At 32.6% G+C, this 27,058-nt stretch overlaps 1 protein-coding gene across 1 annotated transcript; it reads right to left on the bottom strand.

Annotated features, from left to right (window-relative positions):
- Window positions 1-508: 508 nt before the first annotated feature.
- Window positions 509-22,724, bottom strand: LOC127734003 (toll-like receptor 4). The gene is made up of 2 exons (XM_052243547.1): window positions 22,529-22,724; window positions 509-2,371 (listed from the first exon to the last, which is right to left on the bottom strand). Exons 1-2 carry the CDS (start codon window positions 22,572-22,574, stop codon window positions 645-647), a joined length of 1,773 nt encoding a protein of 590 aa, XP_052099507.1. The 5' UTR covers window positions 22,575-22,724; the 3' UTR covers window positions 509-644.
- Between the last annotated feature and the right edge of the window lie 4,334 nt (window positions 22,725-27,058).

A 27,058-nucleotide genomic window follows, 5' to 3' on the forward strand; every position in this document is an offset into this window, starting at 1 on the left:
AAATAAAATATTTTCTTTATCTCTAGAATAGATACTTTCCATTCTTGCCATGTTATATTCGAACATGCACCAGTAGGATTCTAGAAAGTGATATGACATAACAATTATTACTTTATGACTAACATGAATAGATGAAGTAATATTAGCCGCAATATCGTTTCCTGGAATAAAGTCCCTTTTATGGATGCATAGTTTTAGTCCTCCTTCTCTTTCAAGTTTATGTAGAAGATTATTGTGGACAAAATTTGAGTCATTTTCTTCGTAGGAAATAAATGCATCGTATTCATATTCACGAGTATCGATATGGATTGGCGTTTTTATTGTTCCTTGATATTTACTTTTGAATATATAGTATAAATAGCGTATTTTCCACCTGTGTCTATATATCAAACCACAGAAAATTATTGAACTAAAGAATGCCATGAGTATAACAATTCCTATGATCAGAGCAGTATATGATGAGCATTCCTTTTTAAGTACATCGTATATAAATTGTGCTTCCCCCATGTTAACTATCGTTCTATTTTTAAGATAGCAGCTTGTTAAATGTAAATTGACAAGATGTGTATGATATATTGAAACCCATTGAACGAAGTCAAGGTTGTCGCAAGCGCATCGAAAATTATTTTCACTGATGTCAACTTTTAGTTTCCCATTCTGATTGAATTTTTCAGCTGATCACGGAAACTCTTAGGTAGAGATGACAGTATGTTGTTTGATATATCACAGTATATCAAGTGATCCATATGACTTATATCAAATGTGATATTATCTAACATGTTGTTACTTATATTCAACTTGCGTAGCAATCTCTGCTGTTTGAAAAACATCCATGGAAGCAGTTGGATTCTATTAAACGCTAAGTTAATAGCCTCAAGCTTCTCAACAGTCCGTAGTATTCTGCCATCAGTATCTTTTGGCAATACAAATCCAAGTAGATTATTTTGAACGTAAAGATATTTCAAATTTCGAGCTCTCAGAAAAAAATTATTTGATATGTTTGTACAAAAATTGTTCGACATATCTAAGTACTCAAGGTTGTTAAACGACACCACTGTTCCATTCCAAGAGTGAAATATATTAAAGCTAGCATCAATATATTTCACTTTATTGCTTGAAATAAGAACAAGGGGAATTTTATATCGTAAATTACAACCTTTGTAAATGAACTTTGTCATATTCGGAGGGACCGATATATAAGGTGGAATAGTGTTTTGTTCTTTCACAGGCGAATGCAGGTATCGTTCGTAAAATCGTTTATGACCGTCGCCTGATCGAATACACCTTTCTGCAACAAAATCACATATTTCTGGTTTTATGGTAGGATTATGTGGTGTAAACAAATTTGATAAATTTACAAAGTGTATCGGGGTCTTGACGACATCTTTAATGTAGCCTCCGAAAGAAAATTGATTGTCTGCAGCGAAAACGTTCTGCATAGTTTTTGGTAAATACAAAAGCGCTCCAGGTTCAATTAGTTGGATTCTATTTCCTTCAATGTATAAAGTTTCTAGGGTTGTATTTTTGAGATTCTGAAAATGTTTAATTGTTATTTCCGTATTTAGTTCGAAATCTTGGTGAACTTTGTTTATGTTCAATATCTTAATTGATGTATAAGGCAAATCGTTGGTAATATTTTCTACGCCCGAAAACTTCAAACATCGATTTAACGACACATCCAGATAGATTAAATTGCTTAATGTGCGAAATGTCCCTATATAAATATAATTAATAGAGCACGCTGAAACATTTATTGTTTCAAGTTTTGGTAAAAGTTTGAACACGTCCGCAGATAACGTTTTGACATTACAAATACCAGTTAAACCAGATACATCCATATTCCTGAGTTTCGGCATGCTCCAAAAATTTCTAGTCATATTGTATGGTTGGCGAAAGTCTAATTTGGCTGTTATAAGCGAAATTCCCGTGAAGTTCAAACCTAATGAGTCATAAGGGTTCATTTTAAAGTTAAGTTCAAGCAAGCTCATTAATTCAGTCAAAGCATAACCATGTACATCTGATATATCATTGTTATTTAGAAGAAGTCTTTTAACACTCACTAGTCCAGAAAATGATCTTCGATGTAAATTAGAAATAAGGTTGTGTGATAAGTCTAACAATTCAAGTAGACCGTTGTTAAAGAAAACGTCATCCGGTACTTTTTTTATCGTATTTCCACTGAAGTTTATTTCAGTTAAATTTTTTGGTAATGCAGGTATTTCTGTTATATTCCTATTAGAACAATCCAATTCTTGCTTCAAGTGTGTACATTTACATAGTGGGTCAACTAGGCATAATTTGCCAGAAACCACAATCGCACAACTTTGAACAAGCCATATTACTGTTAGGTTTTTCATCAGTCCGGAACTCTCTGTAAAATAATAATAATTGTTGTATAGAATGGAACGAGCAGTACATATCAGTAGATACTGGGGCCTATGAGCAAACATATGGAAAACATAATTTTCTCTTGTATGGATTTCAGTCTTTCTTGATAAAAAGCAAACGCAGGAGTAAGAAAGGAAAGGCATTTTTGTTGACGGCGCTGCTAACTACATGATGGCATAATGAGTAAGCTACATGTAACAATTACACCGCTTGGAATAATTGATTATTGTGCTAGACAATTTATCATTTATTAGCGTTCCTGATGAAAGTAAATCCATAAAAGCGCATGAAATTTATAAAGTGTTGTTCTTATTTTGTATGTTGTTAAAATCATTTATATCCACAAAGGCGCCTTACTGCTTTGAATTAAGTCTTACCAGATGGTATTCTTACAGAAAAATAGTCATCCAGTACGCGTATGTCTGTGATGTATGTTTACACAGTTTTAGCTGGTGGATCCTTATTATTGCAACATTTAACAATTATGTCTATATTTGGGTTGCACACCCAACGTTGTCAATATAACGGAACTTTAAACAACTGTCGTACACGTGGGAAGTTAAGCTAGATATAACATCAGGTTTTAACCCACCATTTTCTTTTTAAAAAATGCCTGTACCAAGCCACGAATATGACAGTTCTTTTCCATTCGTTCCGTTGGTTGTTATAATCGAGCGTTTGATTTTATAGACTCCCCCCCCCTCTTATTTGAATTTACCTTGGTGGTTTTCTTGTTAATATTTTTTATTGATATAAAAGATACCCTCATTGGAGCGATTGCCAAAGATTGTAGCATTTTAATTTGGTGTTGGTTGCTTAGCTTAACTGCTAGTCTTGTTTCTTAGAAAATAAAATCCAATACAGACAAAGAATATAATGATAATATGGTTTCAAGACGAATACAAAACATGTAAAGCTAAGAGGATCTTATGTGCATTTTGGCTATTAATTTTGTCCCCTTTGGTCATATGGTTCCTCTATCATTGAACTAATCCGCGGCTTCCAATATTTTGGGCTTGAGTTTTCCTAAAGAAAGTAAATTGTTTATTGTTTAAACTCATCAAAGATACCTATCTAGTAAACCAGACGTATGTTCTTTGTTGAGATTGGTTCAACTGATTGTCGGCATTCCTTTGTTAAACAAATGGACTAATCTTTTTGCCGAAGTTTTTCTATTCTATAAAACAAGGGATTCTCAACATAGCATTTTCCTTACTTTACCCGTACGTTCCGTTAAATATACTAGTCAACAAAAGTAACGATACACAAGTTTGAACTCCAATTTATCATAAAATAAAATAAATAGGAAAACTGTTAAATTATCCAATGAAAAACATTCATTTGCAAAGCCAATGCATATGATTACAAGAACTTGACCAAATTGGAAAGTGAGAAAATACCGTGTTATTGAATACAGGGGTCGAATTTATTTTGCGGAAAATGATGACAAAATTCGGCACTTAATTTCAAAGATGAGAATTAAGTATTCAAATATCTGCAAAGGCATTCAAAATTTTAAGCAGACCATGTTTAAGTTTAAAGTTTTAAGTTCTAATATCGATTTTTGAATTTTTGGGTGAAAATACGATTTTTGAAATAACAAAAATTGCAAAAAAAAAATACATCGCGTATTTGCCTTAAATCAATGGTTTTGATAAAAAAAAATAACACTCTGTAAATATTAGACCAATTGGGCAATTATTTACCTTGGTACAGTGTATCCAATTTCTTTTTATATGGAAAATACATTGCCTTGTATCGTTTCTTTTGTTGACTAGTATAGATGCTGCCCTTTATATTAATATTTTAGTTAATTGACAATTCTTATGAACCTATCATATTAAGGTTGAAATAAAGTATACCAATGGTACAATTGAGTCGAAGTATATATCAATTAAGGTGTTAGCCCTGTATAACCACGGATTATCCGATGGAGAACGTCTGTTGTAAAGTTATCACATGTTTAGACTTATTTAATAAAATCAAAATTTTGATGTGACGGCATAGAAAGTAAGGTTATCATCCTTTACGACAAACAAAACATAGTTGATCGGAAAGGTACATCATCTACCTACCACTATACAGCATGTACTGTGTTACAACCCTAGATATATGCATCGAGCAAATGTATTATTACTCGACTAACGAAAGCTATTGTGTATAGCCTAGTTGGTCGATTGTTTATGCCCCATGTATCAAATGTGTTTCAATATTCATTTTTTTTTTTTATTTTCACAGTTAAAAAAAAAGCAGAAGTAGTATCCATGTACGGCACACCACTTAAACAGATATAATCGACACAACGACAAGGATTTGTTTCTCGTACATAATTACCTAGTTAGGTTAAAAACATCTAAATGTAAAAACATATATAATAAGTTTAAGAAAAGCGCCGACCGATACCACATCGTGTTCAATTCAACAAAATGACTGAAAAATGATGACACAATCTTACGATTCATAAAAAATAACAATAGGTATAAATCATGTTTGTATACTCTTACAGACTGTGACCATTATCTAATTTTTTAAAGAACTGTCAAGGAAAGAAAGATACATTTAAATTATCATACCGAGTCGGCCACGGACAGACGTGGATATACAATATGAATATCTCTGATTTCATTCTTTAATACTTTAATTTAAAGTTATCCGTGTACACGGTAAAGTAAGAACTTTTATATTTTAAACATTTCTATATGTTTTAAGTGACGATATGCTTACTAAAGGCCCATGTTACAATATCATACCTAGTAGATATAATTACGTTACCATGTCGCCGCTACTACGTATCAAGGCCCATGCACGTTACAATAACATACCTAGTAGATATGATTACGTTAAGTATACGTTACCATGTCGCCGCTGCTATGTATCAAGGCACATGTAACAATAACATAACTAGTAGATATGATTACGTTACCATGTCGCCGCTACTACGTATCAAGGCCTATGTTACAATAACATACCTAGTTGATATGATTACGTTACAATATCGCCGCTGCTACGTATCAAGGCCCATGTTAAAATAACATACCTAGTAGATATGATTACGTTACCATGTTGCCGCTGCTACGTATCAGGTATGCATAAAACATCTTAACTTAAGGGGGTAGACCAGGGGTATGGGAGACAACTCTTACAAATGTATTGGAAGTCATTTGTGCGTTTTAACCTGGCAGTAATTGAAACAGTGATCAAGCATTTATATTGTTTACATTTGGCTGTGAGAATGATGCAGGAAGATCTAGGCCATTTGGACAAGTTGGACACCACAAAGCATTGAATAAAGGAACTACATTTTTTAAAGCTTCAATACCCAAAAGCTGAAAAGGTAAAAAAATTACCATTCATACATAAAATCCTTAAAAAAAACACCTACATATGTACTGAGGAGTTTTTGGAACGACTATAGTGTCTTGTGACATCATTAAGATTAAAACTTGGAAGGTTTGGGAAAAATTTAATTGGGAAAAAAATGGATTGAAGTTTTAGTGGTAAATTACCACTAACCGTAATCTATTGGTAAATAGGCTATGCTAAACTGTATGTCTTTGATTTTTAAATATAAACGGCACTATTCTAGAAATATAATCTGTACATCTATCCTAGTACAAGGTCATGTTTACAGACTGTCAAAACATTGAATCTTAATAACGTCTGCTTACTGATGACAGGGGGATTTTGTAGTATGGGGAGAGAAACCAATAGATAATGTTGAGATGTCAATTCGTCCAAAGGGTACTCGTCCCATACTGAATATTACTGTTTTTCCTTATGAACTTGGCTACAATTATTATTGGGACAATACACTTAATAGATATGGGAAGATGTGGTATGAGTGCCAATGAGACAACTCTCCATCCAAGTTACAATTTATAAAAGTAAACCATTATAGGTCAAGGTACGGCCTTCAACACGGAGCATTGGCTCACACCGAACAGCAAGCTATAAAGGACCCCAAAAAATTACTAGTGTAAAACCATTCAAACGGAAAAACCAACGGTCTAATCTATATAAAAACGAGAAACGAGAAACACGTATGAACTACATAAACAGACGACAACTACTGTAATCAGATTCCTGACTTCGGACAGGTGCAAATATTTGCAGCGGGATTAAACGTTTTAATGGTACCAAACCTTCTCCCTTTTCTGAAACAATAGTATAACATTGCAACATAGAAAAACACACTAAAATATCAATTGAAGGCTTAACTCAATCAAAAAACGTAAATTAACACTTAAGCACATAAAAAGAATGCAAAGAAAGACTGTAGAAGGTTTTGTTGGGGGAAATGAATTTTGTCAAAAATTTTCCTTTTTTCTTGTGCCAGCAAGCCAACTTGTTTAAAGATTTTGAAAATTTCAAATGGTCAAATTCAATGAATGTTTGTGATTTTCAAGGTTTATAACCAATAATTGTTTAAAAGCCATTTTTTGAAGGAATTAAAGGACAAATTTTTTTCTGGCAAAGTTTAAAAATTAATGAGTTATCTGAGCTGGCCAGAATTTTCGCCTTATCAATAATTTTAAAATATTAATTTACATCCAGGCTACAAATATTACCATGATATTTCAGATTTACCTTAAAATATGTTCATACAACGTATTTAAAAAGAGAGGCGAAAGATACCAGAGGGACATTCAAACTCATAAGTCGAAAATAAACTGACAACGCCATGGTTAAAAAAGACCGACAGACAAACAGTAGTACACAAAACACAACATAGAAAACTAAAGACTGAGCAACACGAATCCCACCAAAACCTTGGGGTGATCTCAGGTGCTCCGGATGGGTAAGCAGATCCTGCTCCACATGTGGCACCCGTCGTGTTGCTCATGTTAGTACAAACCCGGTAATAAGTCAAATTTGGTAGGTCATATTCGGGAAAAGGGGGAACGGGATTGTAGTTACGACATTAGGAACATATCCGCTATCATCTATGAAACGGATATTCCATAACGGTCAACCAATTCGTGATGGCGTCCGTAAAAATTACGAAGGGATAATTTCAACTTCACCACTTGGAACTCTTGGTTTAATAGCTTCTCTGTGAGCAGCAACCCTCTATCAAAGAAATCATGATAGGAAATACAAGCCCTGGAATATCGTATCAACTGGTAGATATATACTCCATATGCAGGCTCTGCTGGAATGTTGCTACATAGAAATGGAAAGTTCACAATTGGGAAGCTGAAATCATCTATTTTGTCGTAAAGTTTTGTTTTCAACCGACCCTCATTGTCAATTTCTAGATGTAAGTCAAGATATGAGGCAGACTTAACCATATCTGTTGTATCCTTTATCTCAAATTCGATGGGATAGATGCGTTCAACATAGTCACAAAATTTTGCATTATTTAGTGAGAGAACAAACTTCTTTTCTTTCTTCCTAAGAAGTTCCTGTATGAAGTCAGCCTCATATGAATAAAGGAACAAGTCGGCAAGAAGAGGGGCACAGTCTGTTCCCATGAGAATGCCGATTGTTTGTTGAAAAACACGTCCTCCAAATATAACAAATATGTTGTCAATCAGGAAATCAAGCATCTTGATAATGTCAGTTTCAGAGATTTTTTTGTTGGAATCAGAGTAATTCTTTACAAAGTAGGATTTATCCCTCCCTAAGACAAGATACTTGTATCTACGTTGGCCATTCTTTTTTTATGAAACAAAGCAGGACCAACTCTTTCAATTTGTCTTTTAGTTTGGAATGGGGAATACTTGTGTAAAGTGTAGGAAAGTCAAAGTTTTAATACAGTTGTACTATTGTAAGATGAAAGAGTCTTAGATTGTATTGGAATGTTTTAGTATCCACATCTGATTCACGCCACCTCTAACACTCATGGGTATTCCTAATGAGAACATGTGCAAAAACACTCAATAATATATGCCTACTAGTGTTTTGGGCTGTTTTGATGGTACCCCAAAACTGGTCATATTCAATATACCCTAAACATAAAATGCAACGGTAAATTTCAACAGGACTTTGGCAGATGATGCATGGACCCCTACTTTTTCAATGGTGTCAATATAAGAAAAAATAAAAGAGAGGAAAATGTTGGGGTTACCAAGGCCTACCCCCACTTAAGTGCTCCTTAAACTTAGATTGCACTAAGAATTTCTTAAGTCGAATGCATAAAATTACTTAAGTCTTCACTTGACTAAAGAATACTTAAATCGAAACGTTACAGTTTCTCTAATTACCGTATGATATATGTTAGCTCATTGCATGTACTTATCCATGTAAAAGTGTGTTTTGATTATTAACATTGATTGAACAATACACACTTTTTATGTTGTACTGTTACACCACTGTCCCAGGTTAGGGGGAGGGTTGGTGCGCCTTCAAACTAGTTCAACCCCGCCACATTCTGTATGTGCCTATCCCAAGTCAGGAGCCTGTTATTCAGTGGTTGTCGTTTGTTGCTGTATATCATATTTGTTTTTCGTTCATTATTTTGTACATAAATCAGGCCGTTAGTTTTCTCGTTTGAATTGTTTTACATTTGTCATTTCGGGGCCTTTTATAGCTGACTATGCGGTATGGGTTTTACTCATTGTTGAAGGTCGTACGGTGATCTATAGTTGTTAATTTCTGTTCATTTGGTCTCTTGTGGAGAGTTATCTCATTGGCAATCATACCACAGCTTCTTTTCTTATTTTTAGTAAGAACTTGGGTTAAAGTTGCTGTGTAAAACAATAAAAAAATACGTAACCAACTAAAATGTTAAAACAAATGACTAATTGGCGTAATTGACCGTATTTCTATTCGCCAGTCACCCTTGGGGATAACTAGGTAATAACTAATATATAACAATATGATAAGTACAGAAAATTTCAAAAAAGTGGGACAAAGTATGCATGGCGTGATAAATGTAATATATCAAAATATTTCGAAATTATCCACTAGCATTTTTTATAGCAAACAAAACTTCAATCACACGAGGAGTCACTAAATGGATACTCAACATAAGCTTGCAACAAATCATTCAGCTTAATATGACATATGTTAGTAAAATCTTAGTTTTAAGAAATCATCGTATTTATCAAACAGATTTGTTCCAGCTCAAGACATCGACCATTCATCTTTCATGGACGTTGCTGGACGAAGGGGCATGTCTATATTCTAGAGACACCAATATATTTTTAACTCTAACAATACATGATAAAGATTTTTGTAAATCTTTTTCGATTGAAAATACACTTTTTATCACTTCCCTTTTACAATAATAACAAAAGGAGTAGGATCAATTTTCTATGAATATATATCATCAAAACAGGGGTGTTTTTCAAAAGTCCTTCAATCGTTACTTGAAAACATTATTAGATCGATGTTTACTGTAAGGTATTATCAACATCTAAGCGTATTTTTTCAAATATTTCACTTGAAAGTTATCAATGCCTAAAGATGACTCAAAACTGCATGCATTCTTGCTAGATTTTAAGGGCATCCGATACAGTTTCAAGGGAGTTAGCTATTGGCGCGACGTTAAAGCGTTCGAATTCCCGCAAAACGTCACTTTCGGCGGGACGTCATGCGTGTAATTTTCCGTTATAAAAAAAAGCCGCTTGAACGGTATTTATTATTAAAACGATGCTCCAACTTATGTTTCTTGCACACGTTAACTTCTACGCCTTTAAGGTTAGTGCTTTTGATTCTATCATTTTGATATATAAAATCATAAGAAATTAAACACTTATTACTGTTTCTGCTGTTCCTCGTCTTGAAGCTTCTGTTGGGTCTTGAACAATGAGGTCAACAAAATATCGTATAGTGAACAATCTTAAGACTAGTGAGCAATCTTAAGACGACTGATCCTTTTGGTGGTAACATAATGCATGCCAATTAACATTTATTCCTGATCGAATTTTGATTTGGATCCGATTTTCTGACAGCACACAAAAAATAGTTTTACGGCGCATTTTAGTAACAAGCAAAGTCTATATCAATTTGTGTCACATTTCATGTCGAAAGTTCAGATAGCGCAGAACTCCATAATTTTCCTCACGGAACATTTTACTCCATTAATTCATGCCAAATATGAGAGGACGCAATAATAATGGTATGCCGCAATTATTAGCGATAATACAACTTTAAAAATAATGTATAGTAATTTACTAACAAAACTACGCTATAATGAAATTAATCGAATTTTTTATAAAATAAAAGAACAGAAGGCAATTTTCCATATGATTAATATTTCCAAGAGCGTAACTCATTTAAAAATAATTCATCGGCACTGATTTTCGAACTCATCAAAGACATTGCTGATATAAACCTATGATATAAGTTTCGTGAAATTCTGGCAAGAATTGTACACATGAGAGCGCTAATATTGACATTTTCCATATAATCAATATTTCCAAGGGCATAACTCTTGTAAAAATAAATTGATTGGCACTGATTTTCGAAGTTGTCCAAGACATTGCTGATATGAACCTATGATATAAGTTTCATAAAAATCTGGCATGAATTGTACACACAAGAGCGCTAACGATACAAATTTCCATATAATTAATGTTTCTAAGGGACATAACGCTTTTAAAAGAATTGATCGGCACTAATTTTCGAACTCGTCCAAGACATTGCTGATATTAACCTATGATAAAAGTTTCATAAAAATCTGACAAGAACTGTACGCATAAGACCACTAACAAGACCGGACGGACAGATGGACGGACGCCCGGTATTTCTATGTCCCCCGCAACGCGTTGCGCAGGGGAAAAAACATGAAATACTGGTTATTACGAGGAGAATGTATGCCAATATAATAGTACAAAACCAAAAGAGGTAGGGCCAGTTTTCCATAAATTTATTACACACTGATAGCCTTTTTTAAAGGTCTTTAAATCTATTAAAAAATCATCACAGCTATACTTTGAGGTTTCTACAACAACAATATATGGTATTTTTGAACATTTATTAACCAGTGAGATTATAAATGCTAAAACATGACTTGTTTTTAATTGTTATGTCGGACGGTATATGTTGGATATTTGGGAGATGAAAAAAAGGACACAAAAACCAAAACCAAAGTTATGAGGGATGCATGTATAGGTAATGTCCCGTTTTTCAGATATAAATTGAATCAATTTTGCCAGATCAAAAATTATGAAATATTTCAAAATTATTGTAAAGTTTTCTTGAACTGTATTCATTCACCCGAATAACAGTTTGATTTTATGAATAAATGTGAAATTATAAAAGCTATTAAAATGTGAATAAAAGGATGTTTTGGGGTATTTCAATGAAACAGCAGCCCACCAACCAAAGCAAAAAACATCTAAAGGTCAGTATATGGTCTTCAACAATTCACGAGTGTGTACAGTTCCGACATGCCTAGCTCTAAATTGCCGCGAGTCTTTAAATTAAGCCGTAAAAAAATTCAACAGTCTGCAATAACTGTACCTGAGATGTTTCTCACTTGGAACATGAACAGAATAAAAGAGAGGGGTATTTATGATACACATTTTTTTTATTTCCAAAACAATATTATTATTTTAAGGTAGCTCTTTATAAGCAATATATATACACTTGAAAGATGTCTCCGATAACCTTTCAGTGATAATTGGTGGGAGACGTCGAAATTGTCAGCCAGCGACGTCGTGCATTTTCGCGCTAACGTTCAGGTTACCAAGGGGGACGCAAGTTTTAGGATAAATCGCGATTTCTCTTCGAATCCAGCACGGTAACATATATATTTTATTTGCTATTTGGAGAAAGTAAGACAAAATACAGTTAATCTAGAAAAATGAGAAAATGACATTATAAGAACCTCTCGATTTCCACATTTTCAGGTAAAAAAATATCTTACTTTGAGCATCTTAACCGTAATTTTAAGCATGGCTTGAATAATTAACTAGTCATTCTTGACGGGATTTTTTCCCCTTATTTTCACTTCTCACAGCTTCAGATTGAATCCAATCTTATCAATTTATGACGAAGAATATCTACTCCAAAATTTTTATAACTTTGCTCAACTTTTTTTACTAAAGTGCAAATATCCCCAATTTTCAGCCTCAATTTTCTCGAAAACAAGCACGGTGACCTATTTTTTATTTGGTGATTTCTTTTATAACTCTTCCAGGGCTACAACATATTTCAAAATTATAAAAATGACAATATATCGTGAAACTGTATCGGATGCCCTTAAGCAATAATAAAAGAAAAATGTAGAGAAAGACTTTCTTAACCAAAACCAAAATTCTATTTTCAATTTTCTTTCAGATACACGGTAATTTATTTAAGTTAAAGTCTTCCTTCTATGCAAAACTTGAATTTTTCGATATTTTCGTTGACAGCAATATAATATAATTGAATAAATAAGGAAATATGAAAAATAATTGAATATGGTTTAAGTATCATGAATATATGTTATATAGACTTCGAATTCCATAGAGTAGGTCTTGAAACTTTCTGATTTTGTCCCTGTTAGTGAAACAAATCCACAGGAAATTTGCCCTGAATCTTTAGAATAAAACTATATAATTGAAAATTGAGCCGATGTCCACAACTGAAACAGGATTTTGTATGCCCTAAAATAAATTCCTCCTTCATACTACTTTGTACTAACAGTTACAATTGATACCAGGCGGTGTATGTTAATAATATAACGTTAAATGTTATGTGTGTACGCACGCACGAACAGAGGAATCAAAAGAAAAACAAGTTTTAGCTTTCTTAAAAGCTTTTGAGTGCTTCGATGTATCATACTTTTAAATAAGATGTGGAACAATTCAATCGAAAAAGCTTATGGCCTAAGTTGTAACAAACCAATTTGCGAAAAAACAAATATGACAGACATAAACCAACGACAACCACTGAACTACAGTCTCTTGACTTGGGACAGACACACAGAGATGGTGGCGGGATTAAACATGTTTGAAGGCGCCAACCCTCCCCTAACCTAGGACAGCAGTGTAACAGTACAAAATAAGAACAAACTATAAAAATCAGTTGAAAAGGGCTCAACTCATCAGATCAATACAATGCAGAAAAACATCTAACAAAAACACAAACCGGACGTGGCAAGGAATTTATACATCCCACACAACAAAAAAGACACAAAATATAAACAGACCTGAGAGTACTCGCAGTTAATGACAGCTAGTACAAAGCCAATAACAACAAATAAAAAAAATCATGCATCTAAGACTAAAACATCAATCAGTACACATCCAACATCCAATGGATTTAGTGTAAAGACGTCATTAACAGTCAGAGAGAAACATGACCTTGTGCAATGCGAAGATACGGATATCGACAGATTGTAGAGCCATCGATGTGCATGTATATAAAATAATATTTAGTTTGATTTTATTTTACTGATAATAAAATCAATATTAATACCAATAAAAATAATATTCAAAGATCTAATTACAGTGTTGAATTGGTAACATTTAGAATAAGTTTATTTAAAGGATAGATAATTGTTCCCGGATCGTATCTAATTTTCAGGGCTCGGTAAACAACATCTCCATAAAATTTAGGATGCGCTATCCCCCGTTTGAAATAAGTTTTCTACAGGTACAACCAAACTTCTAAACCACATCTTTTTATCTATGGAAGAATTTAGTAAAGGTTTTTATTAATGTGTGGTAACGAAATCCCTGACTTAATAATTTACCAGTAATATATAGATTACGTTAATTGAAATCCAAAACGTCACAACAGACTCGGGCATAGCGAACGAGTTGTGATATATATACACCGTAAGATGGTGCGTTGCAACATCCCTGTCCAAAAAAGGAAAATTAACAATAGGGAACGAAAAATCGTCCCTTTTGTCGTAAATTTTAGTGTAGAGCTTCCCGTGTAAAACTGAAATATCTAAATCTTTGAATGGACAATTTTTACTCTTTATATTAGATTTTTTTAAAGTAAGTTCCTTTGGGTAAATTTCGACAGTATATTTAGAAAATTCTTGATTATTCAACGAAAAATATCATCAAGATAACGGTAAGTATTGTTGAATTACTACGTAACCAATACATGTACATAGTAAGGACCTTCGAATGCTCAGAAGAGACCTTAAGCTGTGATGTGGTTATGATATGAATGTTAACTATATGACTCTCTGTTGAGCGCACGGACTTGAATGTAGAAGAATTTAGAATTCTTTAGATCTTTCGTGTAGTATTTACGGCATACCACCACCACATTGTTGGCTGCTTTGTCGGCCGGTCCAAACACAAATTGCTTTGCGAGTACTTGAAGTATGTGATATTCGAATATCAACAACATTCATACATTTGTTTGAATAAGAATCAAGAGATATTTTTATCAGATTTTCTCCGTTTACACCAATTTTTACAATACGATGAAAGAGCGTCTTTAATGAACTTATGACACTGTTTCCAATCTATTTTAGATATATCATTTTAAACAGACAGCCGCACATCAAGACAAAAATACCCTTTAGATACAGCAAACATGGAAAACACTGATTCCATAACACTACTACACCAAAGTGAGAGAAAAAAAACATGAAAGTATCGACCCTAAGTATAGCTACACCTGGCATACATGATACAATGATAAACAAAAACATTCTACTGAAAATATCCTTGCATCACTACAATTATTGGAGATTATAATATTTGAAGTATCAAACACTTGTGCAAGCTATAGAGGTGACAATAACTTGAATAATGACTACAAGAACAAAATCTCAGAACTTAGTCAAAAACTTAATGACCTAAAAGTGAATCAAACACAATTAGAAACCAACCTTCATAGTCTTAGGTTATCATCCAATCAAATAAAGGAAGACATTCAATTTGGTAATTCATAGTCTTAGGTTATCATCCAATCAAATAAAGGAAGACATTGGTAATTCAACGACCCTTGACAAGAAACTAGCAGACTTTGAACAGTCTTTTAACTAAAATTAATTCTCAAAAAACAAAGATGATGATAATATTAGTACTCTAATGAACACACGCCTGGAAACGTTTGAATAAAGAAAGCCTTGGAGGCATCATATTCAAAATTAAGGACACAAAATGACACCCTTGAGGCCCAAAATAAAATTTTAGGCAAGAAAATCTTACGTTTTGAAAAAAAACTGCAGGAGAAATCTGAAATAGAATGAAGCAAAAATAAGCACACACAAACGATTTACAACACTAACCACACAAAATAAAGATTGCCAGAATATAGAAAAACAATCAGAGACGAAAAAACAAAAAAAAAAGAAGAGGAATCAACAATAACCCATGATACGTGTATGCCTAAAGAGAAACCATACATTCAAGATCTTGAAATAATCGTCGATTCTCATGGGAATGGTCTTTTGGCTTCAATACTTTACCCAAATATCACATCCAAAATCATGGTTCTTGGGCCAGGAAAGAAAAATATTAAAGGAGCAGGTGACACTATTTATGCAACAACTAGTAAAGACACAAGGCATGTTGTTTTAGGCGTTGGAAGGAATGACTTAAGTATTAAACCAACTACTACATGTATAGCCGATATGAACAATTTGATTCAAAGCACAAAAACCACCCATACTCGTTCCAAAATACATGTTTTACCAGCATTTGAACGAGTGGAACATATCGATTTCAACAAAAAAAAAGTGAAAGACTAAAGTATTAAATAAAGAGATATTGTGAACAACAAACAGATGTTAACGTCATTGTGAACAATGTCATACATGGTGTTGTCAAGACTGTTTTTCAAAATGATGGCATTCATTTCAACCAATCAGGCCAAAAGTGCCTTGCCAAGATTCTGAAAACACATTTAAACCCAGTATTTGAACTTAAACCTAATAATGAATACAGAATTTCAAATTCTACATATTATAATAGATACAATAGACCAAAATCGCTCATATGGTCGACAAAACTAAAGGAATAAACAAAGTCTGTGATAAAGTCAGCAATCTGACAAAATTAACAGTGGAAGAATCAATAGAAGCGAGGAAATGAACCTACTTCTCAGTAGGATAATCGAACTCTCGAGATAATCTTGTCATTAATATAATCTAAAGACTGTATTGTACAGTCCATTGAGTAGTGTACTTTAAATAAAAGATATCACTTACTAGAGTAATAAGTAGATATTCTAACTATTATATTTATCTTCACTTATTTTTGTCCAAAAAACACAATTATATGTTTTCATTTTTGATAAAAAAAATAAAAACATTTAGTTTTTATGTAATATACATTCTGTAAAAGTATATTGACATAGGTATAAGTGTTTTTGTAGCTATAAAAAAAACCATAAAATTATAACACGAATTTATTGCATTTTATTTTAAAATATTTTAGAAAAATAAGAACACAATTGATTCAGAAAACGTTAGATTTATTTCCCTTATCCCATGATAGAAATTTATTTTTGTGTTATTAGTTAGTAAAAAATATACAGATACACATTATTCCAAAGAAAGATCTCTTCTTGCAATTGAAAGTTAACATATTGGAGTTACTTCCCTTCCTCCATGTCCTATGTAAATAGATATAGATTTTTAACCACATGAATATTGCCTACTAGAATATTCATGGTTTAAATGTAGATAAATTTGAGGATGATATGTTTGTAAATATGATATAGTTTGTTTTGCTGAAAATATGCTGAGAGAGTCCCAAGGAATTCTTCAGGTTTTACATCTCCTTGCATAGTTATGCCTACTAATGCCAAAAAAGGGGAAGACCATCAGGTGGCATGCTTGTACATACAAAAGCCAAATATAAAAATAGAATTTCTGAAATAAAACAAAATAATTTGTCAATATGTTTGAAATAGATGGAAATTTCCTCAACTCGGAGAAAGACATTTTCTTATGTTTTGCTTACATTAAACCATATATCAATAAAGACGTTTCTGAATTGACATTCACAAAAGTGGAAAATTACATTTTTTCATTTCCAATAAAAAAAGGTGAAGTGATTGTTAGTGGTAACTTTAATTCATGAGCAGGAGGGTTAAATGATTATATTCAAAATGATACTGTTAACGACAACTTCACAGACTGCCCATGACCTGAAAATTATACACCCGATTTACCCCTAGAGAGAAATCAATTAGACCAAAAAACCAATTTACATTGGAAATTACCAATTGATATTTGTAAGTCCTCCCTTCTGAGAATAGTGAATTGAAGATTTATCGGAGACTCACTTAGCTACTTTACATTTTATAATAGTAATGGTAGATCATTGTGTAAATGCATTGAACATTCTAATTTATAAACACTCCCACAAGATAAAGGAGGAAGAGTTATGGTCCCTTCCTGGTACTTGTAAATGGATTAAGATTAACATATTGCAACTGCAAAAGAGAATACAACTTATAAACTTAAAAGTAAACTAAACAAACATTTTTTTTCAATACTTGATAAAAAAAAATAAATGATATAAATCCAAAAAACACCAAAGAATTCTAGGTAGAATTAGTAATTATAAAAAAAAAGAATAATAACTGCGAGTCTGGTATTTAAGCTCAAGAATTGGTAAATCATTATAAAAATTTACTTGCTGCAGGCGAAAATGAGAAAACTAAAATTATTCATAACAAAGATGACAAGCATAACTGTATTGATTCATCACTGAATGCTCCTATTAAATGTTAAGAAATATAATACTGTGTTAAAAAGTTTAAAAAGGGAAAATCTGCAGGTCCTGATCTGATAATCAATGAGTTTCTACAGGTGGGATCGAACACCTTAGCATTACTTTTATAAGATACTTAATTCAGAAAAAGTCCTAATAAATTGGAACATATCCCTTCTGACATCAATTTATAAATCTGGTGACCCATCTGATTGTTGAAATTATAGAGGTATAAGCATAACAAACTGTATTGGAAAAGTGTTTAAGGTAGATCGGGTGTCCTTTTCTGAGCATCCATTCTGGTCATGTTGCAAAAATCCTTTTTTTATTTAAAAATATTATACCAAGTATCATTCAATATACAACAGAAACATCTAAAACTTGAAATTCAAAGATTAAACTATCAAAAAATTAAGTACCATTAAGTGTATTTAAAATTTTCAGAAAAAAATCCTTTGAAATCAAGGGCAGATAATTATATTGAATTTGAGAGGACAATTTGTGTTTTTTAAACTTTTCAAGAAAATAAGACCAGATATCCCCTATTTTTATTTGATATTTAGGATGTATTTATGAAAAACAATTCTCTCATTATATTTTAACCAATTCTATCGTTTAAGGACTCCATAATAAAGAAAAATTAAGTTTCCCCTATATAACCCATATAAATTAACTGTTATTTCGTTAATTACAATGTATTTTAACGAAAAAACAGGGCCCGTGACCTCCAGTTTTTAAATTGAAAATTGAAAGTACATTGACCTAGAAGTCTTTCATAGTAGTTTAAGAAAGATCTATCGTCGAACATTTAGACACCCCAGCTACCTTAATTTAATTTTACAATGATGATTTAGCGATTTCCTAGAAACAAACAACTTACTATGTTATAATCAAGGTGGTTTAAGAAAAAATTGCAGAACTGTAGATCATGCTTTTATTTCAAAAACACTAATATACAAATATATGTTTAAATGTAAAAGAAACTATATGTGTGTTTTATTGATTTCCTACAAGGCTTTTGACAGTGTCTGGAGATCAGCTTTATTCTTGAAATTACAGCTAAAGGAATTAATTTTTATAACATACTGCATGACATATACTCTAATAATATACTCTTGTAAATATCAGAATATGTATAGTAAGCCTTTTATGCGCTCATCAGGGAGTCAAACAAGGCGACAGTTTAAGTCCTACTCTATTCAATATATTTGTGGTTGACATCGGAAAGTACTTTGACACCAAATCACCAAGTCCAGTCAATTAACATGACCAAAATTTAAACCATTTATCATATGCTGATGATCTATTATTAATATCTGAATCTGCCAGTGTTCTTCAGAACTGTCTTGTATCCTTGCAAAAATATAGTTCTGATTGGAAACTGGCTGTGAACTTTGAAAATAACAAAAATTATAGTTTTTTCGAATAAAAATAAATAAGAAAATTTCTATGTTTATCATAGCTCTAATGCAATCAAAATTGTGGATTGTTGTAAATACTTAGGAGTTGCTTTTCATAGTTCTGGAAAATTTGCACAAGCAGTGTCAAGTCTTGCAGATAAAGCTAAAAAAGCATATTTTGCCTTAAAGTCTAAACTAACCTGTCCGTAAAAACATGGCTTCAATTATACAACTCAATGGTAATTCCTATTTTAACTTATAGATCAGAAATATGGATTTCTGAATCTAAACGTTATTTTGAAGCCCTAGACAGAAGTAAATTTGATTTGAAAAAAACACAAAACTCAATCTTTAAAACATACTTGGGATTCATGAAAAGTCTTCCAACTTAGCAGTGAGATGTGAATTGGGTGCATTACCTGCTAGCATAAAGTGTTATCAACTTATGTATAAATACTATGTACGTCTCAATGAGATTGGTGAACAGTCTGGCGGCCCACATGAAATTCTCAGGGCTGCATTTGAAGTGGACAAAACTCTCACAAATAGAGAAAATTCATGGTCTAATAAACTATTTGAATTATCAAAATAAATAATATTGGAATATCATCAAATAAAATTTATACTCAATTCAAACAACAAGATTATTTGAACTTTAATGTCCCAAAACGTCTTAGAAAAAACTCACCAAATTATGATTAAGTGCACACTCATTAGACATAGAAACTGGTAGATATGCAAAACCATATAATACCCTCTAATGAGAGATTTTGCAAATTTTGCACAGGACATGTTGAACATGAGATTCATTTCTTGGTCAAATGTCCCCAATATACAATGTACCAAAACTAGATATAAATACAACATCAAGGAAAATAGATGCAAATAATTTGAATGAAAATTTTATCAAAATTATAAACCAAAATTATGAAAAAGAATTAAATCTGTTTGTATGCATATACAAGAAGCTTTTGATTTTATGGACCACCATACTGTTTCACCAGATACCAATCCTATATAGACACTAATGCATACATGTATTTAGGTATATACATTGTCATGTATAGTGACCGGCTTGAGTCGTGTTTTTTTCGAGTGATTTGATCGGGGTTTTTTTCGAGTGTGACCACGTTTTTTCGAGTGAATATGATCAGAAATGTAAACAAACAGACTTCCTTTCTGGTAAGACGTTAAAAATAGATGCTAGAATCTTATATCTAATATCATAGAAGGTAAAGTAGTATTTGTGATAAAAATATATTACCAACCCTACATTATTTTGTTTTAAAAGCGTTTAATTTAGCCTTACAATTCTTTATTCCAAAATATAGATTAAAGCCATTTTTATACACATACAATTGCAAATGTCAACGGAAATGCATACATGGAATCTATATTTACATAGATATACAGACACTTTACAAAAAAATTTGTTTTTGCATTGAAAAGGGACATTTTGGAGAGTAAATTCTTTTTTATATGTCCGTGTTTTTTCGAGAGCAGTCCGTGTCAGTGCATTTATGTTTAAGAAACAATGAAAAGGTTCAAATAAAATACTTTTTAAAGAACTAAACAATGCATTAAACTAGCTTGATAATGCTGTTTTATCACGTACATTTCATAAAAGGCATCGTTCATTTGTATTCAGATATCTTCATGTTAGTGTACCGATATGGATTTCATACAGTAAATATTTCGTGATGTAAACAATTTTTTTATGAGAGCTCATACATGTTTGATTGAGACGTACGTACACATAGTGTATAAATCGGGTAAATGTATGTCTTGGTGATAATATGTTTTATCGTTCTAGAAATGGAAATCAAGAACAATGTTCAAATGCTCCTACTGTGAAGAGGAGTCTGATCAACCGTATGCTGTACTTGGACCCATAGAAATAAAGCACCTTTATAGCTTCATTTCCATCAGCAATCAACAGAATTATATGTGTGAGGTGTACTCGTATTATATACACGTTGTTTATTAAATACATTGGAAAAGTCCTTGAGTTTATCATCAGCTCAGTAATCGATACTTCGGTACTGACATGATTTATAAAAAACCTTTCTAAAATTGTTTACCTCCAAGGGGGACTGTGGAATAGAAATATGGTCACTTAGGTCCTCTTCCGACCGGCAGTAAAACCCTTGCCAAAGTTGGGCGTCCGTTTGGCTGTGCGGGATGTTCAAGTACGCAGCTACGTTCAGTCAGAATGGGGCGTGTAGAGAGTGCCACGCTCACTGCATGTTAAGAACCCTTGCAACAGCTCTTTGGGGGCTCCGTAGGTGTCCTGTTGCAGGGCAAAATTTCTGTCCATATCCAACATACCCTAAGTTACAGTGGCAGCCTAAATTTCCCGACCTTCATTCCGAACGTCCTCTGTTAGAGGACCTACATATTTGATTTATTATTAATTGGTTCTCGTCTTAAACATGCATGAAATATTTGCCACTGGACTTTGAGCAACCAACAGTCAATCATTTAAAATTGTCCGTTTATAAATTTAAAAATTATAAAGAAACTTAGGTTTCAACTCCATCAGGCAAAGTTGACTTAGATGGATTCAGCTATTTTTAAGGCCCTTTTGGTCATATAGCTCTTCAAATGTTTCGGTTCTTGCACATCCTTGGCTTTCAAATATTCGGCTTTGGGCGTTCTGGATGAAAGTAAATCTAAAAGCAGTTCGGACGCATGAAATTTATAGTGTTGTTTTCATTTTTATTAGATATTTCATTCAATTCAAATGTTATTGTTTTTTTTTTTTTTAATTTTTGTCGGGGGAAGCCTCTTTTTAAGTAGAATATTTAAGTTTATATTGAATTTTTCTGATTTTTTAATGTTTTTCCTTAGTTTTCTTGCTCCTATGATTTTTCGTCACTGTTATATATATATATATATATATCAATCGTAAAATATTATTGGCAGTAAAAAAAAAGGTAGCATGAAATGAAATTGAAAAGATTATGAGTCCCTCTCCTCTGCGCTACAGACGGTTTTAAAAGGCCCCCAGTGATTTTTTATATATCGTAATACTGCAACGTTATGGTAATATGTTTTCAGAACAGAAAGTTATCATTAGATTAAAAAAGGGGGCGCAAATTACAAAGAATTACATAAATAAAATACCGTTAAAACTGTAATAATTTTTTTTAAGTATCTATGATAACTTACCAGGTCTTCTACAAAGTGATTTTGATAACTTTTTGTGATCATTCATTCCTTCGTGTGAATAGCAACCTGTTCAATAGACGCAGATTGACAATAAAAACAGACTTATCGGCCCTATATGGCAGACGGGAATGCAAGTTATTTCACCTCTATCAAAAATACATACACAATTTGATACAGATATACTTCACTGATGCTGTACTTCATACACTACAGAAATGAACAAATATCATAAATAACTTCAACGATAATTACCGGAGTACCATGCAAAATATTTAGTTATCGGAAATTTAAATTGTTCATCATATTATATTTCCTTGTTGTTTTCCATTATTTTATTGATTTCAAGTACAAAGAGATTTAGATTGTTCGAACGCAACACTCCAACCAAGTGCATTCCAATGTATAGTACAAGGACAGAACTGTCACCATCATCTTCAAATTTAAGTGTTTGTCCAACCTTGATCGAATTGCTGGAATATTGCTGATGGTACTTTGGCTCTTTGTCTGACACATTTCATACAAAATTAGGGTTTTAAAGCATGCTTTTATCATTAGTTGTTATTAGCTTTGAACTAGCTTTCAGTGATTGTGAGTACTCTAAGATCGGTACTTTGTGTATTAAGTCGCCTTTTTTGTGTACTTTGTGTCGATCTGATGAGTCGAGCCTTTTTCATCTGATTTGTTAAGTTCTTTTTTTATTTGTTGTGCTGTTAAACTACTGTACCAGGTAAAGGGAGGGTTAAGCGCCCTTAAACATGTTTAACCCTGACACATTCTGTATGGCCAGTCCCAAGTCCGGAGCCTGTATTTCAGTGGCTGTCGTTGGTTCATGTTTGTCATATTTATTTTTCGTAAATTGTATTGTTATAAATTAGGCCGTTAGTTTTCTCGTTTGAATGTTTCACAATTTTAATGTCGGGCCTTTCATAGCTGACTTTACGGTATGGAGTTTTCCCATTGTCGAAGGCCGTAAGATGGCATATAATTGCTTATATCTTCGTCATTTGAACTCTGGTTGATAGTTGTCTTATTTTATATCAGTCTAGGATGGTTGCTCAAATTGGTTGTTCTGCTTAATTTCCTTTAATGCTTTCAATCTTTATATGATCTTTGGTCCGAGAGGATACTTGATTAAGATTATTCCAGGTACACGTCACGGTATCTTGGCACTGAACAAGTTGGTGACATTATAAACGCACCCAAAAATATCAAGTTAATGATAATAAGAATCGATGGTTGCACAGTGTAAAATCAGATATATTGACTTCTTCACGTCATTCGCTGTTATCTAGACATTGTCAATAATGTTAACTTTGTGAATTTTAAGATAAAAACCATTGGGGTATACATACAATAAGGATATTTAACAATAGTACCTGAGGGAGCTAGAATACCTTATTCAAACGGGCTGTTCATGTGTGTCATATTTGTTTTTCGTAAATTGTTTTGTTATAAATTAGACCGTTAGTTTTCTCAATTGAATTATTTCATATTTTTCATGTCGGGACCTTTTATAGCCGACTATACGGTATGGGTTTTTCTCATTGTTGAAGGCCGTACGGTTGTCTATAATTGCTTACATCTACTTTATTTGAACTTTGGTGGATAGTTGTCTCATTGACAATCATACCACATCTCCTTATTTTTATATTGTTATTTAGTATGCCAGAATGGCGGTTCGATTTTCAAATCAAAACAGCTCTAAAATACCTAATTTACAAGTCTATCTTCCGAAGATCTTACGGATGAGATAATCTCATGTAAGAACTAAGCTAGATAGAGGATATTATAAACGTATGATACCTATTTCAGTAAGTTAGAAGGGACAGATTTATCGACTAAAAGTATCAAGCATGTTCTAATCACAATATAACTATAGGAATAGAGGTTTGAACCTTATTAACTCATGTTTTGGAGATTTTGATGTTGAGTAATATGTCATTTTTCTTAAAGAAAGCCTACAATTATTGTTTGTAATTGATAATATAGTCAATTTTGAATGCCTTGCTAAAACAAGAGTGCACACGCCGAAATGCCTCGCCTGATTTAATGATAATGATTGAAATTATGTTGAAAATTTGAACTACACGTATCGCATAAACATACATTATTAATGATACATGTAAATAGGGTTAGGATCAGAGAACACAGCCAAATGGTCAGGCACACATGGCAATAATTCCCTACTCCAAATATAGTTTAACTATAATATATCACTTGCAGTATCTGAGAAAAGGGACGAACTATGAAAACTAAACACTGACAATGAACCATGAACATGAGGTCAAGGTCAGTAAAATCCCACCAGACGGACATGTTCATCTTACTATCATTCTGTGTTGACATGAATTATCATTGATTAGTCATATTTATAAATTAACTATAACAAACCTTTGAATTTTCAAAATTCTAAGGATTTTGAACCCCACGAATAGTTAACCTTAGCTGTATTTGATAAAACCATTCGGAACGTTGGGTCCTCAATGCTCGTCAACTCCCTACCTTAATTGGCCTCTCTAAACTCTAAATTTTTTATGGTATCTATGATGAGTTTAATACATTAAATATAGTTACCCTATCCGTATGGTGTTTGAGAAAAGGAACTAACCACTTAAGTTACACATTGACACATGAACTATGAAAATGAGGTCATATTCAGATGAATCCTGCCAGACAGACATGCATTATACTTTGCAAAAATTCCATACACCAAAGAGTACTCGCAGCTACTGACAGCTAGTTAAAAGCCAATAACAATATATATTAAGTTATGTTTAAATTTTTCAAAATCAAAGTCAATTTTAGTACCGATAAAAACAATATCTTAAGATTTTACTTCAGTCTTAAATTGGTATCCTTTAAGAATAAGTCTATTCAAAGGATGAATGAGTTTACATGGATCGTATCTAGATTGACGGACTCTTATAAACAACATCATCGTAAAAATCGTTTTTAATCAGAATTCTACAGGTACAGTCAAACTTCATAACCAAACCTTTGCATCTTTGAAAGAATTGGGTAAAAAATTTGATAAATTTGCGGTATCGAAATCCTTTACTTAATAAATTAATATCAATACATAAATTACGTTCTTTGAAATCTAAAACGCAACTACAGACACGTGCACATCGAACATGTTGTGAAATATAGACATCGTAAAAAGGGGCCAAAAGAACATCACCGTAAAAAACAGTTACTGACTTTATTTTCAGTACATTTACATTTGACAGATCACCAGGGGCTGTAAGTCCACCAGATGTGGTACCCGCCTTGAATGATGCACTGTTTGGTAAAAATATTTGCCAAAATATTTGAAAATCAAAAAATCTAATTCAAACGTTGAAGAGCTGATGTAACCGAGAAGGACCGAAAGTATAGCCAAAGCCGAACAAGAAATCTGAGCTATGCACGAGGGATGTGACAATAGAGAATACATGTAGCTTTATTTCATCTGGATTCCCTGTTTAGGAATACATGTTAAGCATATAAAAATTTCTGACACCATTCTGATTCATATATTTTTTAATTAACAATCATGTATAATTACTTCAGAAGTAAACAATTTTCGACTATTTCCTATTTATATAGATTATTATGTTTTTATCAAGAAACATAAATAATTTGTCACATGATGTATCTGAATTTGATTGGTACTTCTGTATCTGTATACACTTGGGGGGGGGGGGGGGGGGGGGTTCCAGATGGTAAATGATAAATAAAATGAAATTCGGTATATTCGTACTTTGTTTGTACTAAATTCTACATATTTAAAACAAAATAGATATAAGTTTTTTTTTTTCAAATAATGAACGATATGTTAACTTTTACTTAATGTCATGTTCACTAAATTGAATCATACCTTATACTAACTCTAACCTGAACAATGTTGCTTTTTTGTGTGCATTGGATACATACTACCCGATAATGCCTATTCCATAAAGAATGCCCAATTCTGAATTTTTTCGTCAACTGTGTTATATGTCTGTGGTGTATGTTTACACAATTTTGGCTGCTGGATCCCAATTTGTCATATTAATCTATTATGTCTGTTTAGGTTGCTCACCCAATTTTGTCAATTTAACGGAACTTTAAACAACAGTCATACAAGGGGGGGGGGGTTAAGCTAGCTATAAAACCATGCTTAAGAAAATGCTTGTACCAAGTCAAGATTGTGGCAGTTCGTTCCCTTGATTGATAAAGTTAAAGTTTGATTTTGTCAGTTTTTATGGACTTCCTATTTTTGAGTTTACCTTAAAGTTCGGTATTTTTGTTACACTTTTTTTTCTGACTGGTTTCCTGTATAATATTGGAATGTAGTTTATTTTTCATAAATCATTTTTATCTCTAACGATTCATAAATGTAAGAAGATTGCTTAATATTTTATTATTTCAAACAAATCTATATATGTACAACAGAAACAAATTCGTGATAAACACAAAAATAAAAGATAGTTATAGTGACTCTAATATGCACACATATGGAGTTAATAGATGTTAAAAAACATCGGATATGACTTCAATGTGCACGTG

The sequence above is a fragment of the Mytilus californianus genome, unplaced genomic scaffold (assembly GCF_021869535.1).
Source record: "Mytilus californianus isolate M0D057914Y unplaced genomic scaffold, xbMytCali1.0.p SCAF_3, whole genome shotgun sequence".
Classification (NCBI taxonomy): Eukaryota; Metazoa; Mollusca; class Bivalvia; order Mytilida; family Mytilidae; genus Mytilus; species Mytilus californianus.